This window comes from Natator depressus, chromosome 28 (genome assembly GCF_965152275.1).
Source record: "Natator depressus isolate rNatDep1 chromosome 28, rNatDep2.hap1, whole genome shotgun sequence".
Taxonomy (NCBI): Eukaryota; Metazoa; Chordata; order Testudines; family Cheloniidae; genus Natator; species Natator depressus.
Genome location: NC_134261.1, coordinates 1,260,956 through 1,277,443, shown reverse-complemented (window position 1 = coordinate 1,277,443; position 16,488 = coordinate 1,260,956). Strand labels below are relative to the sequence as shown.

The window sequence follows — 16,488 nt, the reverse complement described above, 5'->3', positions numbered from 1 at the left end:
GCGCTCCCGGTGGGTTGTATGAACGTTCCATGCGCGCGCCGGGCGGGGGCGGAGTCGGAAGCGGAAGCGGCGGCTCGGCCTGCGCTGGGGACACGGGGAGGTGAGTGAGGGGCCGCCCCAGGGGACCCTCAGTGGGGGCGGGGTCGTGGGGGGGGCGGGGTGTCATTCGGGGCGCTGTGGGGTGAGGGGAGAGTTGGGGGCAGCAGGGGAGCCACATGGGGCTGTGACTCTGGGTGGGGGTGGGTAGGTGGGGGGCAGGGGGATGACTGGAGGGGCGGTTCTGGAGGAGCTGGCGATGCTCTGGGGGGGCAGGGGAACGGGGGCTGGAGGACTGGAGGGGGATTCTAGGGGGCTGGCGATGCTCTGGAGGGGGATTCTAGGGGGCTGGCGATGCTCTGGGGGACGTCTGGCCGGGGGGGGGCTGCAGGAGGGTCGGAGGGGCTGGTGATGTTCGGGGGGGGCTGGAGGGGGATTCTAGGGGGCTGGTGATGCTCTGGGAGAGTTGGAGGGGGCTGGCGATGCTCTGGAGGGGGATTCTAGGGGGCTGGTGATGCTCTGGGGGATGTCTGGCCGGGGGGGCCTGGTGATGTTCTGGGGGGGGTGGCCTGGGGGACGTCGGGACCGGGGAGAGGTGGGGGGAGCTGCGAGGGAGGGCTGGTGGGTGCGGCGCACAGGAGGCTGGGTTCAGGGGGGCCCCGGGGCGGGGAACGTGGGGGCAGGCGGCCCTGGACTCCCCTCTCTCTCCCCTCCTCCCCCCCAGACCCATGGCGGAGCCGGCGCCCCCCGCGGCGGAGCTGGCCCTGCGGCGCCGCCTGCCCCCCCGGCTGCCCCGGCGCCCGGGCGACGTCTACGTCAACATGAAGACGGATTTCAAGGCCCAGCTGAGCCGGTGCCAGAAGCTCCTGGGCCCGGCGGGCGGCTGCGCCGAGATCTGCATCCACGGCCTGGGCCTGGCCATCAACCGGGCCATCAACATCGCGCTGCAGCTCCAGGCGGCCGGCGCCGGCGCCCTGCGGCTGGCCGCCAACACCTCCACCGTGGAGCTGGCCGACGGGCTGGAGCCCCAGGGCGACGAGGACGGGCGCCCGCCGCTGGCCCGGGCCCGCAACAACTCCGCCATCCACATCCGGGTGTGCCGGGCCTCGCCCCCGCCCTGAGGGAGCCGAGCCGGGGCGCGGAGCCTGCCCCCCCCCCCCCCCCCGGCATGGAGCCTGCTCCCCGAAAGCCCTGCCCCGGCACGGAGCCGGGCCCCAGAGCCTGGCCCCCTCCCAGCATGGAGCCTGCTCCCCGAAAGCCCTGCCCCGGTGCAGAGCCAGTCCCCGGAGCCTGGCCCCCTCCCGGCACAGAGCCTGCTCCCCGAAAGCCCTGCCCCGGCGCAGAGCCAGTCCCCGGAGCCTGGCCCCCTCCCGGCACGGAGCCTGCTCCCCGAAAGCCCTGCCCCGGCGCAGAGCCGGTCCCCGGAGCTAGAGGCCCCCACCCAGTGCGGAGCCTGCTCCCTGAAAGCCCTGCCCCGGTACGGAGCCGGTCCCCGGAGCCTGGCCCCCTCCCAGCGCGGAGCCTGCTCCCCGAAAGCCCTGCCCCGGCACGGAGCCGGTCCCCGGAGCCTGGCCCCCTCCCAGCGCGGAGCCTGCTCCCAGAAACCCCTGCTCCAGTGCCCCGGGGCAGAGCCCCAGCACACAGATGCCCCTGGAGCCTGCCCCCACTGGCACGGAGCCGCCCCCACGCAAACCTGTCTGGCTACATTTATATGTGGGGGGGGGACTTGACCTTTAACCCCTTTCTGGACCACCCACCACCACCCATCCACTCCCCTCCTCCCCACATCCAACCAAGACTGAATGCCTCCCCGAATTGGATGCCGGAGCCCGAGGGGATGCAGATTGTGGGGGGCACGGATTCTGACTTTGGGGTGATGCGGGGAGCTGGGGAAAGCCCCCCCGCATCCTTGCAGGGACCTGCCTCATGGCCTACATCTGTTGGATTGAACAATAAAAGTGACCAGGGGCTTGGTCAGCACTGGACTTGGGCCCCCGTGTGACATCACTTGGGGGGCACTGGCTGGTTGAGGGGGGCAGGGAATGGGGCACGGGGCCTGTCCCTGCTGGTGGCCGGCAGCTCCAGGAACTCCCGCGGGGGGCCAGACCCTTCCTACCCAGGTCCGGTTCCTGGTACCAGCCTCGCCGCTTCATTCCCCGTGAAACCAGCCTCTAAACCCAGGTCCCCCACGGCGGGGCATAACCCTGGGGGTCCGGCTAGCAGCTCGCTGTAACCAGCCGCCCCGCCCCAGAGGTGGCCGCATCTTGGCGCCGGCCGAGGGGTCCCCGGGTCACCGGCCGCTCTGCCCCATAGGTGGCTGCATCTCGACACCAGGCGAGGGGTCCCCGGGTCACCGGCCGCCCCGCCCCAGAGGTGGCCGCATCTCGGTGCCGGCCGAGGGGTCCCTGTATAAACCCCCAAGCCAGGCAAAGAGGTGGAAATTCCCAGAGTAAGAATCTAGATACGGTGACAGAGCTGAGCATAGAACCCAGGAGTCCTGGCTCCCCTCCCAGAGCCAGGGAGAGAACCCAGGCGTCCGGGCTCCCAGCCCTGACCCCGCCCGTCGCTGGCTGCGCGTGTCAGACACCCGGGCCAGAGGCAGAGCCCGCTCAGGGGCAGGCTGAGTTTGGCAGCCCATGCGGGGCCGTGGGCCCCATGCCAGGGGGCTGGCAGGGCCGGGCCCCATGCCCAGCACTGGGGTGTGTGGAGCACCTGGCAGAGCTGGGATTGGGAGCCTGCATGATACTAGCGGGGGCTGGGTGGGGGGCAGGCGTCAGAGGGGGCCTGGATGGGGGGTTGGACTGGGGACAGAGGGGGGCAGGGCGGGAGGCAGGAGACATGGGAAAGCTGGGCCAGGGGGGCTTGCTCGGAGTCAGAAGGGGACTGGATGGGGGGCCCGGCAGGGTCACTCGGGGGCTGGGCAGGGCACACGGGGGCTGGGTGGGCGACCCGTGGGGTCAGGTAGGGGATACGGGGGGGCCCAGCAGAGGCCACGGGGGGGCTGGGCCGGGGGTCAGGGGATTTGGGGGCCTGGCAGAAGCCATGGGGGGCTGGCAGGTGACCCGGGGGGCTGGCTGGGGGCGCAGCAGAGGGCATTGGGGGGGGCCAGGCAGGACCAGCGCCCGCCCGCTCTGCCCTTTCCCCTGCTGCCCCCCGGTTGATGAGTGACCGGCCCTGGCGCCGGGGCCCGGCTCTGTTTGCCGAAGGCTGCGGGGTCGATGGCCCTGGCAGCCCCACTCCCTGCAGCCCGGCACGTCTGCCCCGCTGTTATCCTTGGCCCAGGCCCAGCGCAGGTCAGCGGCCTGCAGCCGCCGGGGTGGGGGTCCTGCCACTGCCTCCCCCCACCCCACAGGGGGGGCTGGGAGCCAGGACTCCTGGGTTCTCTCCAGCGGGGGGAGCAGGGTCCAGGGGTGGTGGATCCCTGCCTCCTGAAAGGCTCAGAGCGGGCCCCCCGCAGGGCTTTGGGCAGGGGGGAGCTGGATGGGGGGCTCTCCAGGGGTCGCTCTCCCCAGCCAAGCCATTCCACTTCCCTAAATATCCCCAGGCGTTCCCGTCCTGTCGGGAATGTCCCATCCTGTCCTAAGCTGGTACGCGCTGCTCTGAGCCCACTAGCCCTCCGCCCCGCCCCAGAGGTGGGCACGTCTCCGCGCCGGGCGAGGGGTCCCCGTGTCACCGGCCACCCCGCCCCAGAGGTGGGCGCGTCTCAACGCCGGGCGAGGGGTCCCTGTGTTACCCACCGCCCCGCCCCAGAGGTGGGCACGTCTCGGCACCGGGCGAGGGGTCCCCGGGTCACCGGCCGCCCGCCCCAGAGGTGGGCGCGTCTCAACGCCGGGCGAGGGGTCCCCGTGTCACCGGCCGCCCGCCCCAGAGGTGGGCGTGTCTCAACGCCGGGCGAGGGGTCCCCGTGTCACCGGCCGCCCCGCCCCAGAGGTGGCCGCGTCTCAACGCCGGGCGAGGGGTCCCCGTGTCACCGGCCGCCCCGCCCCAGAGGTGGCCGCGTCTCAACGCCGGGCGAGGGGTCCCCGTGTCACCGGCCGCCCCGCCCCAGAGGTGGCCGCGTCTCAACGCCGGGCGAGGGGTCCCCGTGTCACCGGCCGCCCTGCCCCAGAGGTGGCTGCATCTCAGCGCCGGGTGAGGGCTCACGCGCCCCACCGGTGTGACAGACGCCTGGAGCCGCTGGCCAGCGTCAGCGTCTCGCAGACAATCAGGGCCCCATTGTTAGCGGCTTCCTCCCGCGCGGAGAGGATGGAAAATGAAGCGCTCGGTTCCTGCGGCTTCTCCAGGCAGCCCGACGCCTCCGCAGCCTGAACCCGGGTCGGAGACGCTCCCCTGGGGGGGGATGGAGGCACATGGGCCCCTGCGGGGACCCCCCAGCCCCGGCCTACGTGTAGCCTTCCAGGTCTGGAACCAGGGCCTGAGAGTGCGCGGTCGTGAACCCAGGAGTCCTACCTCCCAGCCCCCCAGCCCCACTGCCCTCCCAGAGCCGGGGAGAGAACCCAGGAGTCCTGGCTCCCAGCCCCCCTGCTCTAACCACCAGACCCCAATCTCCACACAGAGGGCTGGGAGCCAGGACTCCTGGGTTCTCTCCCTGGCTCTGGGAGGGCAGTGGGAGCGGGGGGGCGGGCTGGGAGCCCGGACTCCTGGGTTCCATCCCCTGCTCTTCCAAACCCTACCCCACCTCCTGACGCCCGGGTGGGACTGACAGCTGCCACTCCAAGCCCCGGGGGGGCGGGGGGTGGGCCGGGCCCTTGGCCGCCCCTTGCGCCTGGCGACCTCGGGCCGCGAACCTGTCCTGGCCTCGTGGCGCCGGGCCAGGAGCCGACGTGCGGCCGCCCGCATGGCCCTTTCCTCGAAGACGCGGCCTCCGGCGCGGGCCTGAGGAAACCCCCCGGCTTCCGGCCCTTCCCCCCACCCCCAGTCCGGGCTCTAAAGCGCCCGGCTCGGGTCGTGGCCCCCCGGCACATTCCTGCCGCCGGACAGGCTCCTGCGACCTCGGGAAGTAGAGTTCGGATGAAACATTAACTCCCAGCTTCGCTGCCGGCTCTCTGGAGGCACGGAGCAGCGGGGAGCCAGCCGGGGGCTGGGGGGCGCTTGGCCGGGGGCCGGATCCGGGCAGGCGATGCCCCCTCCGGAGTAGCCGGGACGTCTGGGGCCCGCGGCCTCGTGGATTGCACGCCGGGATGGGAGCCCGGGGCCCCCACTAGGCCGTGAGGCGATGCAGACTGGATATGGGGAGCTCTGGTGAGTCGCTCTGCCCCGGACGCCGGGGTCCTGTCCCACGCCGAGGGAGAGGGGGAGGAGGGGTCTCGTTCGCTGGAGGCTCACTAAAGATGCACCCCCACCCCAGAAATGGTGAACAGCCCCAAACCCCAGCTTCCCAAGCCAGCCGGGACCCCCCCTCCCCCGGCTCTGCGGCTGGATAGGAGGCGGCGCCCCCTAGTGGGGACCGGCCCCATGCCCCATTCCCCGCTGGCCCACCTCACTCACTTTGGATCAGGCTCCAGGGTGCAAGGACTAACATGGTCGGGGTCGGGGTCTGGGATACAGAGCCAGGGAGACAACCCAGGAGTCCTGGCTCCCAGTCCCCCCGGCTCTAACCACCAGCCCCCACTCCCCTCCCACAGCCGGGGAGAGAACCCAGGAGTCCTGGCTGCCAGGCCCCTTGCTCTAACCTACCAGACCCCATTCCTCACCTGGAGCCAGGGAGAGAACCCAGGAGTCCTGGCTCCCAGCCCCCCTTCTCTAACCCACCAGACCCCCCCCCCGTCCCACAGCCGGGGAGAGAACCCAGGAGTTCTGATTCACCCTACATACCCCCGTGTGTAGATCTGTGGGATGCAATTTGCGGGGGGGGCTGTGAGGCAGGGTTGGGGGTGTGTGGATGGAGACAGATGGATGGAAAGAGGTGGGGGGCCACGCGGACCGTGTAGCTCTATGGGAGAATGCCAGGGGGCCCGCGCCCCTGACCCACAGCCGGGGCCCCACTCCGGGTAGCCTCCTGGGGGGGGTCCAGCTGCAGAGCCAGGGGTGCCCGGTGGCTGGCGCCGGTTTGATGAGCAGAAGCTCTCTGAAGAGTGGCCAACGCAGGAGCATTTCAGGCACGTCTCCAGAAGTCACCCAGTCCGGCCGCTGGCGCAGGGTCAGGACCCTTCCTGGCAGCGCCGGCTGGGGAAACCGTGTCAGGAGGGTTCGTGGCGCAAGCTGCCAGGGAACCCAACCAGCTGATTTGGGCTGAAGCCGAGAGACCGGGGTTGGGGGGGCTGCCCGGGAGCTCCCTAGGACGAGAGGCCGACGAGTGCCAGCTCCGAGCGCCGGATCCGAAAGCCTCCTTTGCCTCTGACCGATCTGAAACCGAAGCTGAAACTGGCGTCTTCCTGTGGCCGGTGGCCGAGGACGGGGAGCCCCCGGAAGGAGCACGGGAGACCGGCTCGGCGGTTCGGGGACCGCGACCGATGAGGGGAAGTTGAAAGAATCGGGCATGTGAAGTCTAGTGGAGAGATAGCTGGTGCGGGGGGGTGGGTTTGGTGATCAACTCTCCTCCACCAGCGTAGGACGGGAAGGCCTGGGATGTTTTTAAGACCAGGTTGGGGCACAGACCCCCTCCCTGGGACAGGCAAGGTTCGCTTATGCGACGAAGTGGGAACGTTTGGGTGAAGCCAGCCCGTGCCTCAGTTTCCCTCCCGTACGCTACACGGCGACCAAGAGACACAGGCGGACAGGACAAACAGAGCCGCTGAGGACCTGGCCAAAACCGACTCGGCTCAACGCAAGGGGGGCCCCAGAGAGACGCCTCTGTGGCCTGGCTCCAGGGGCCGGGGGGGCAGGACTGACAAAACCCTGGCAGAAATTGGGGGGGGGGGGGTCCACACGTCACCTCGGCATGGGGGCCTGTGTGATCCAGGGAGTCCGAGCCGATGGTCACAGCAGTTCCCTGTCCACCTGGACCGAGCCACGCCGGGGAGGCCCAAACCGGCCACCAACAACCGCCGCCCTGGACTTTGCTGCCGAATTAGCTGGCTGCCAAATCAAGAGGCGGACGCTTGGGGTGGGAAAATACCCGGCCCACGGCAGAGACGCGAGGACGTCCATTCAGTCCTCCCGCCCGCGGCCGTACAGGAAGGCAGTGGCAACGTGCGGTCGACGCAAGGCAGCTCGCGGCGACCCGACTCTGGAAGCATCGACCCATAAATTTCGTTCCCGGCGCTGCCCCGCCCCCTCTCCGAGCAGCTCCTGGTGAGGACCCGCAACGCCGACGTGAGCAGCAAGGCGTAGACCCACGTTGCGGAGACGGCATGACTGCATGTCGACGTAAGGTAGGTCAGCCTCATCTGGTAGCGTAGACGTGGCCCAAGACAGTCGAAGACTTCTCCGTGGGCATCAAGTCCTCTCCAAAGCCTACATCACGAGAAGACCTCTTGGCACCTTAATTATGGCTAATATTTGTCTTGTCTTTGAGGGCCAATCCCAACAACCAAGAGAAAGGAGCAGGATGCGGTAAGATTTCCGGCCTTATGCGGGAACCGGCTGCGTTGGGAGAACGGTGGAAGACGCCAACGGAAAAACCAAGCGACGAGACCAACAGGGATGACCAGAGGCAAGCCTACCATGAGCGCCACGAAGCGTTGGAAGATCTAGGAAGCAGAGTGAGGAACCTGTCTTGGGGGAGGTCGGTTGTGTTGGCGAAGAGGGACGCTAAAGGTTTTATCAGGAGAAACCTCACCCACCTACCGGAGAGCTGCTTCGAGGTCCATCTGAGCTTGAATCAAAAGCGAAGGACGTCTTCGCTAGGATTGTCCAAGTCTATCCCGCCGCCGAGAGCCATCGATGCTCGTGACCACACGGGAAAAGATTTGCTCCTTTGGAAGGGCACCAAAAGCGTCCTCAAAAAGCCCGCCGCTCGCGGAAAGAGGGCGTGTGATGGAGGAGCCCGGGAACTCCTCCTCTTGGGACGATACAATTAATGCAGGACTGGAAAGACAAGGAGCCAGGCCCGTAAGGAAAGGAGAGTGGCTCCGGGTATGGATGTTTGCTCCAAATCAAGTGTGGAGAATTTTTAACTCATGTTCATTTGTCTGAATTCGCTCTCCCCCCCGCCCCTGGTCGCAGTACCGCCACCGATCGGCTCCTCGGGAATTTCCAAGCCGCTGGTTCAGTGAGGCCCGATGGAAGGTCTCACGGGGGGCAGGAGCTGGAAAGGGGGGACGCAGGGGTTTCCACCATGACCGCGGGGAGCTGGCGGAAGTAGCGGGGGGCTGCTCGCGAGTCAGACGCACGGCGCGAGTGCAGTAGGGAGTTAATGGGAACGGCCGGGAGGGAGCGGCGCACGTAGACGGGTGTGGGGGGACGGACGGACAGACGGGAGGATGGGCGTGTGTGGGGTTCGGTGGATGGATGGAGGGGTGGGGGATGGATGGATGGAGGGAGGGGTGGAAGGAGGGAGTGTGCAGGGATGGAGGAGTGCGGGGGGATGGATGGAGGGATGGAGGGAGGGGTCCCTCTGTCTCACAACTGTCTCCCCCACCCAGGGCTCTGTGCTTTGCCGTTGTTACTGCTGGGACTCGCTGCACTAACTTGCCCCTCCCCGCTGCACCCCATTTGCGATGCTCGAGTCATGGAGAAATTCATCAAGGAGGCCAGAGACACTGAGAATGCCATGGTACGTCCCCACCCACGTCAGCCCCAAGGGAGGGGTCCCCGGGTCACCTGCCACCCCGCCCCAGAGGTGGCCGCATCTCGGGGCCGGGCGAGGGGTCCCCGTGTCACCCTCCGCCCCACCCTGGAGGTGGCCGCGTCCCGGCGCCGGGCGAGGGGTCCCCGCGTCACCGGCCGCCCCACTCCGGAGGTGGCCGCGTCTCGGCGCAGGGCAAGGGGTCCCCGGGTCACTGGCCGCCCCGCCCCAGAGGTGGGCGCGTCTCGGCGCCGGGCGAGGGGTCCCCGGGTCACCGGCCGCCCCGCCCCAGAGGTGGGCGCGTCTCGGCGCCGGGCGAGGGGTCCCTGGGTCCCCGGCCGCCCCGCCCCGGAGCTGGCCGCGTCCCGGCGCCGGGCGAGGGGTCCCCGGGTCCCCGGCCGCCCCGCCCCGGAGGTGGCCGCGTCCCGGCGCCGGGCGAGGGGTCCCCGGGTCCCCGGCCGCCCCGCCCCGGAGGTGGCCGCGTCCCGGCGCCGGGCGAGGGGTCCCCGGGTCCCCGGCCGCCCCGCCCCGGAGGTGGCCGCGTCTCGGCGCCGGGCGAGGGGTCCCCGGGTCCCCGGCCGCCCCGCCCCGGAGGTGGCCGCGTCTCGGCGCCGGGCGAGGGGTCCCCGGGTCACTGTCCGCCCCGCCCCGGAGGTGGGCGCATCTCGGCGCCGGGCGAGGGGTCCCTGGGTCCCCGGCTGCCCCGCCCCGGAGGTGGCCGCGTCCCGGCGCCGGGCGAGGGGTCCCCGGGTCACCCACCGCCCCGCCCCGGAGGTGGCGGCGTCTCGGCGCCGGGCGAGGGGTCCCTGGGTCCCCGGCTGCCCCGCCCCGGAGGTGGCCGCGTCCCGGCGCCGGGCGAGGGGTCCCCGGGTCACCCACCGCCCCACCCCGGAGGTGGCGGCGTCTCGGCGCCGGGCGAGGGGTCCCCGGGTCACTGGCCGCCCCGCCCCAGAGGTGGGCGCGTCTCGGCGCCGGGCGAGGGGTCCCTGGGTCCCCGGCCGCCCCGCCCCGGAGGTGGCCGCGTCCCGGCGCCGGGCGAGGGGTCCCCGGAGAGCCAGCTCCATGGTGTCAGGCGGTTTGGTCTCGTTACAGGAAGGTTGTAGAAATTCTTGCAACTTATCAGAAGTTCTCACGGTGCCCGACACGAAGGTTAATTTTAACGAGTGGAAGAAAATGGACGTGAGTCTGAACGGGGTTGGGGGAGGTGTGAGCCAGGAGGGGGCTGGGGGTCTGATCCGGGGGGAGCTGGTTGGAGGGACAGGGGGTCTGATCTGGGGGTGCTGGGCTGGGGCAGCCTGGGGATCTGACCCTGCCCTCCCTCCCCAGAGGCAGACGCAGGCGGCGGAGGTGTGGGGGGGGCAGGCCCTACTCTCGGCCGCCGTGCTCCGGGCCCGGGACCTGGTCCCCGACCCGTCCCTGAGCCAGCAGCTGGGCCGCACCTACAGCAACCTGCGTGGCATCACCCAGATCCTGCGCAGCCACAACGCCCAGGTGAGGGGCACCGGGGGGCACGGGGGGTGAACAGAATGACGGATGGATGCTGCGGGTGACTGGAGAGATGGACGGACGGACGGACGGATGGATGGATGGAGAGATAGCTGTGTATGGTGATGGATGGACGGACAGATGTATGGACAGATGGAGGGACGGATGGATGGACAGATGGGTAGCTGTGTATGGGGATGGATGGATGAATGGACGGATGGACGGACGGATGGATGGATGGGTAGCTGTGTATGGGGATGGACGGATGGATGGATGGTTGGATGGATGGACGGACAGATGGAGGGATGAATGGACGGATGAACAAATGGATGGACGGATGCAAGGATGGATGGACGGATGGAGGGATGGACGGGCAGATGAACAAATGGATGGATGGATGGACGGATGGATGGATGGACGGACGGATGTGTGGATGGATGGAGGGATGGACAGATGAACAAATAGATGGATGGAGGGACGGATGGAGGGATGGACAGATGAACAAATAGATGGATGGAGGGACGGATGGAGGGATGGAGGGATGGACAGATGAACAAATAGATGGATGGATGGATGGATGGCCGTACAGATGTGTGGATGGAGGGATGGATGGATGGACGGATGGAGGGATGGACGGACGGATGAATGTGTGGATGGATGGACGGACGGATGTGCGGATGGATGGACGGACAGATGGATGTGTGGATGGAGGGATGGATGGATGAAGGAACGGACGGACGGATGTGTGGATGGATGGATGGATGAATGTGTGGATGGAGGGACGGACGGATGTGCGGATGGATGGACGGACGGATGGATGTGTGGATGGATGGATGGAGGGACGGACGGATGAACAAATGGATGGATGAATGGATGGACGGATGGATTGATAGATGTGTGGATAGAGGGACGGACGGATGTATGGATGGATGGACGGACGGACGGATGGATGTGTGGATGGAGGAATGGATGGATGGACAGACAGACATGAATTTGTGGAGTGGGAAGGAACACTGTGGGGGGATGGGTGGACAGAGGGGTAAATGTCCCCCATAAAAGTGCCCCCCTCTAACCGCCCCCCCGTCTCCCCTAGGTGGAGCCGGCCCTGCCCCCAGCCCCGCCCCCCACCCTCGGCATCCAGACTCTGGCCAAACTCCTCAGCGTCCACTCCAACTTCCTGCGGGGGCGGGTCAAGCTGTTCCTCACGGACGCCTGCCGGCCCGATGCCAGGTGAGGGGCTCCCGCCCAGCCCCGACCACCACAGCACTCCGCCCTCTCCCCCCCCAGAACCTTCCTGGCGGTGGATGATTGACAGCCACCAATCATCCGCCCACCGGACAGCCGACATGGAGCCTCAGGAAAACCTCACTCAGTGACTGACAGCTGTCAATCATCCCAGAATCCTGGCTTACAGCAAGGAAGAGGGGGGTTTAAACTTTGATGGGTGATTGACAGCTGTCAATCAGCCCCCAAACCAGACTGCCTGGACTGTCGCCATGACACCAGAGGAGAATACGAGGATGATTGACAGCTGTCCATCAGCCCTGGCACGGCTCAATGCACCGGCCGGATCCCCCCGACAACCAGCAGGAAACTACATCAGTGGAACTGACAGCTGTCCGTCTCTGAAGACTAGTATCCGGGGGTGGGGTGGGCAGGTGAGGAGTCCGTGCATAACCAGCCGCCCCGCCCCAGAGGTGGGCGCATCTCAGTGCCGGGCGAGGGGTCCCGGGTCACCCGCCGCCCCGCCCCAGAGGTGGGTGCATCTCGGCGCCGGGTGAGGGGTCCCTGTGTGACCCGCCGCCCCACCCCAGAGGTGGCCGCATCTCAGCACCGGGCAAGGGGTCCACTTGTGACCTGACGCCCCGCCCCAGAGGTGGCCGCATCTCAGCGCCGGGCGAGGGGTCCACTTGTGACCCGACGCCCCGCCCCAGAGGTGGCCGCATCTCAGCGCCGGGCGAGGGGTCCACTTGTGACCCGACGCCCCGCCCCAGAGGTGGCCGCATCTCAGCACCGGGCAAGGGGTCCACTTGTGACCTGACGCCCCGCCCCAGAGGTGGCCGCATCTCAGCGCCGGGCGAGGGGTCCACTTGTGACCCGACGCCCCGCCCCAGAGGTGGCCGCATCTCAGCGCCGGGCGAGGGGTCCACTTGTGACCCGACGCCCCGCCCCAGAGGTGGCCGCATCTCAGCACCGGGCGAGGGGGCCCCATGTGACGTGCCGCCCCGCATCTCAGCGCCGGGTGAGGGGGCCCCATGTGACCCGATGCCCCGCCCCAGAGGTGGCCGCATCGCAGGGCCGCTGGAGAAGGGGAACTGGGCTCGCTGACGGCTGACGATCCCCCGGACGCGTAGGGAGCCTGGACACACAAACCTCTCCAGCACTGTTTGAAACGGCGACACGGCCAGAGACTTGGAGGCCGACGCGTCGGGGGCCACAGAGTTTATATTTCATGTTAAGTTAAGGTGGAAACTATTTCGTGTCTGTCTCGTCTCTGCTAAGGGAGGGAGAGGGTGGGATAGAGGGCCCTGTCCCGTCTGGGGGGGCGCCAGCTCCCCTCCAGCCCCAGGCCGGGGACTGGCTGGCTCGGGGGGGCGGGGAATGGGGCCCGGGGCCCGTTAGCAAGGCAGCAAGAAGGACTTGGGAACGAACTGGCAGGACTCCTGGGTTCTCTCCATGGCTCTGGGAGGGGAGTGGGGACTGGTGGGTTGGAGTGGGGGGGCTGGGAGCCGGGACTCCTGGGTTCTCTCCCTGGCTCTGGGAGGGGAGTGGGCGCTGGTGGGTTGGAGTGGGGGGGCTGGGAGCCAGGACTCCTGGGTTCTCTCCCATGGTATCACCCATTGAGCCCTACGTGCCCTCCTGGGTGTCCCTGTGTTTGGCAGAAGATGGTTTCAATTCCCCCCCACACACACACACACATAGGATCAAAGCTAAGAACTTGGGGGCAGCGGTAGGATATGGGTGGGGGGGCTAGAAACTGCCAAGACCCTGGGTGTGACTCGTTTGCTGCCCTGAACGATGCAGGTGACCCCTGGACATTCGCAAGCCGGGGGAGGGAAACCGGACAGGAGTAGCCCCACCCTCCATGGAAAGCGTTAAGTGGGGAGGGGGGAGGCGGAAGACCTCGGGGGGGGGCGGCCCTCCCCTCCCCCCATCCCCAGGCGAGGGAGGGGTAATTCGGGGCAAGGAATGAAAACTGGGGCTGGGGGTGGGGGGCTTTGAAAGGGGTTAAAATCCATCCCTACAGGGTGTGTGGATGGACGAAGGTGCCTCCCCCATGGATCCCCCCCAAGCACCGCACCCCCTAGCGCCCCGAGCCCCGCCTGCCCGGGGAGAGCACCCCCTGCCCAGCCCCCCGTCCCCCTCCCTGCCCCACCGCGCCCCCTAGCGCCGCTCTGGGGCCAGCCCCTCCTGCCGGGGAGAGCGCCCCCTGCCCAGCCCCCCGTCCCCCTCCCTGCCCCACCGCGCCCCCTAGCGCCGCTCTGGGGCCAGCCCCTCCTGCCGGGGAGAGCGCCCCCTGCCGAGCCCCCCGCCCCGCTCCCTGCCCCCCAGCACCCCCTAGCGCCACCCTGGGGCCAGCCCCACCCGCCGGGGAGAGCGCCCCCTGCCGAGCCCCCCGCCCCGCTCCCTGCCCCCCAGCGCCCCCTAGCGCCACACGGGGGCTTCAGGCTCGTCGGGATCCAGACCCTGTTTGTTTTTCACAAGGCAGAGCCTTGATAAGACCCCAGACTTGGTGGCACCTGGGGGAGGGTGGGGGGGCGTGTCAGGGTCTGCCAGGAAACCCTCGCCCTGGTCTCAGGCCCCGCCCCTCTTAACCCTTTCCTATCTGAGCAGTGACAATCGGAGAGGGCAAAGTACCAGTCCAAAAGGGGAGGGGTGTTTAATACAAACTGCCCCCCCCACACACCCCAGAGGTGGCCGCATCTCAGCGCCGGGTGAGGGGTCCCCGGGTGACCGGCCGCCCCGCCCCAGCGGTGTCTCAGCACCAGGCGAGGGGTCCCCTGGTGACCGGCCGCCCCGCCCCAGAGGTGGCTGCATCTCGGCGCCAGGCGAGGGGTCCCCGGGTCACCGGCCGCCCCGCCCCAGAGGTGGGCGCATCTCTGCCGTTGGGGTAGCATGAGGCGACTTTATTCCATGCTCTGATGTACCCCACAGGCCATTCCCTGCCCCCCTGAGCCAGCCAGTCCCCGCCCTGGGGCCGGGTGGGAGCCGGCGCCCCCCAGAGCGGACAGGCCCCGTGCCCCGTTCCCTGCCCCCTTCAGCCAGCCTGCTGATGGGGTCACAGCAGCCCCTAGGCTCGGTTAGCAGTGGGGCTGCGAGGGGAGGGCCCCCCACCCCGTTCCCTGCAGCACGGGGCCCCCTGGCGCCGCCCTGGCCCAGGCAGGGCGGGGGGGCTGGGAGTGGGTCCCGGCGGGGGAGGAGGGCTGGGTGTCACTGGCGGGTGGGTGGGAGCCCGGGTTTGTATCAGACACAAACAGCAGCTTGTCAGCTCCCAGCACCCGGCGCCGGCTCCGTGAGTGTCCCTGGGGGGGGAAGGGAGACGGGGGGGGTGTCCTGAGAGAACCCCTTAAACCCCCCACAGCGGCCTGGCCGAGCCCAGCCAGGGGGAGACCCCTTTTATGGGGAGTTCTGATTTTCAGGGGGCTGCGGGGTGGGAGTGGGGGGCACCGGCAGAGCTGGGGGGGCAGGGGTGGGAAGGGCAGGGGGCTGTGGGTCGGGAGTGAGGGGCGCGGGCAGGGCGGGGGGGGGCAGGGCTGGGAAGGGCAGGGGGCTGTGGGTCGTGAGTGAGGGGTGCCGGCAGGGCTGGGGGGGCAGGGCTGGGAAGGGCAGGGGGCTGTGGGTCGGGAGTGAGGGGTGCCAGCGGGAATGGGGGGGGCACGGCTGGGAAGGGCAGGGGCTGTGGGTCGGGAGTGAGGGGCGCCGGCAGGGCTGGGGGGGGCAGGGCTGGGAAGGGCAGGGGCTGTGGGTCGGGAGTGAGGGGCGCAGGCAGGGCTGGGGGGGGCACGGCTGGGAAGGGCAGGGGCTGTGGGTCGGGAGTGAGGGGCGCAGGCAGGGCTGGGGGGGCACGGCTGGGAAGGGCAGGGGGCTGTGGGTCGGGAGTGAGGGGCGCCGGCAGAGCTGGGGGGGGCAGGGCTGGGAAGGGCAGGGGGCTGTGGGTCGGGAGTGAGGGGTGCCAGCGGGAATGGGGGGGCACGGCTGGGAAGGGCAGGGGCTGTGGTCGGGAGTGAGGGGCGCTGGCAGGGCTGGGGGGGGCACGGCTGGGAAGGCAGGGGGCTGTGGGTCGGGAGTGAGGGCGCCGGCAGAGCTGGGGGGGGCAGGGCTGGGAAGGGCAGGGGGCTGTGGGTCGGGAGTGAGGGGTGCCAGCGGGAATGGGGGGCACGGCTGGGAAGGGCAGGGGCTGTGGGTCGGGAGTGAGGGCGCTGGCAGGGCTGGGGGGGGCACGGCTGGGAAGGGCAGGGGGCTGTGGGTCGGGAGTGAGGGGCGCCGGCAGAGCTGGGGGGGGCAGGGCTGGGAAGGGCAGGGGGCTGTGGGTCGGGAGTGAGGGGCGCCGGCGGGAATGGGGGGGGCTGGTGTGTACGTGACTCTGGGGACGCGGTATCAGCTCCCAGCTGCGCCCCCCGCCCCCACCCCCGGCTCTTATCACCCCAGCCAGGCTCCGGCCCTTCCCAGCCCCGAGGGCCCCGAGCCGGCAGCCTCGGCCTGGGACCTCCTGCCCCAGCTTCCCCTCCCCCGGGGGGGACAGAGCTTGTCGAGCTGCCCCCCACCAGTCCCAGGTGCCCTCCCCCCCCCATCGCCCCCCACTCCCTTCAGCTCCTCCCCCAGCTCATGTGGTGGGGGGGGCCGGCCCCTGCTCTCCCCCATAGTGACCCCAGCAGGCCGGCGCCAGCCGGGCCAATCGATCGGCCACATCAGCCTTTGAACCCGGGCTAACGGGAAAACAAACCATCCTCCCGCCCCCCAGCCCGGCCGGTGCCCCTCACTCCTGCCCCGCAGCCCCTGCCAGGCCAGCCCTGCCCCCCCAGCCCTGCCGGTGCCCCCCACTCCCAACCCACAGCCCTGCCAGCCCATTCCTGCCCCCCCAGCCCTGCCGGTGCCCCCCACTCCCGACCCGCAGCCCCCTGCTAGCCCAGCCCCTGCCCCCCCAGCCCTGCTGGTGCTCCCCACTCCCGACCCGCAGCCCCTGCCCAGCCCATTCCTGCCCCCCCAGCCCTGCCAGTGCCCCTCACTCCCGACCCGCAGCCCCCTGCTAGCCCAGCCCTGCCCCCCCACAACCCTGCCTGTGCCTCTCACTCCCGACC

General features: G+C 69.5%; 2 protein-coding genes across 2 annotated transcripts in view; both read left to right on the top strand.

The window, feature by feature from the left end:
• Window positions 1-764: 764 nt before the first annotated feature.
• On the top strand, window positions 765-2,014 carry POP7 (POP7 homolog, ribonuclease P/MRP subunit). The gene has a single exon (XM_074941157.1). The coding sequence runs from the start codon at window positions 765-767 to the stop codon at window positions 1,155-1,157; it is 393 nt and encodes a 130-aa protein (XP_074797258.1). The 3' UTR covers window positions 1,158-2,014.
• A 3,057-nt stretch (window positions 2,015-5,071) lies between these two features.
• The window catches only part of EPO (erythropoietin), a 19,744-nt gene continuing 8,327 nt past the window's right edge, over window positions 5,072-16,488 (top strand). The window contains exons 1-5 of the mRNA XM_074941083.1: window positions 5,072-5,277; window positions 8,562-8,692; window positions 9,797-9,883; window positions 10,031-10,195; window positions 11,283-11,419. Of these exons, the coding sequence (XP_074797184.1) occupies window positions 5,265-5,277; window positions 8,562-8,692; window positions 9,797-9,883; window positions 10,031-10,195; window positions 11,283-11,419 (533 nt within the window). The 5' untranslated portion in view covers window positions 5,072-5,264. The remainder of the gene's footprint in view (window positions 5,278-8,561; window positions 8,693-9,796; window positions 9,884-10,030; window positions 10,196-11,282; window positions 11,420-16,488) is intronic.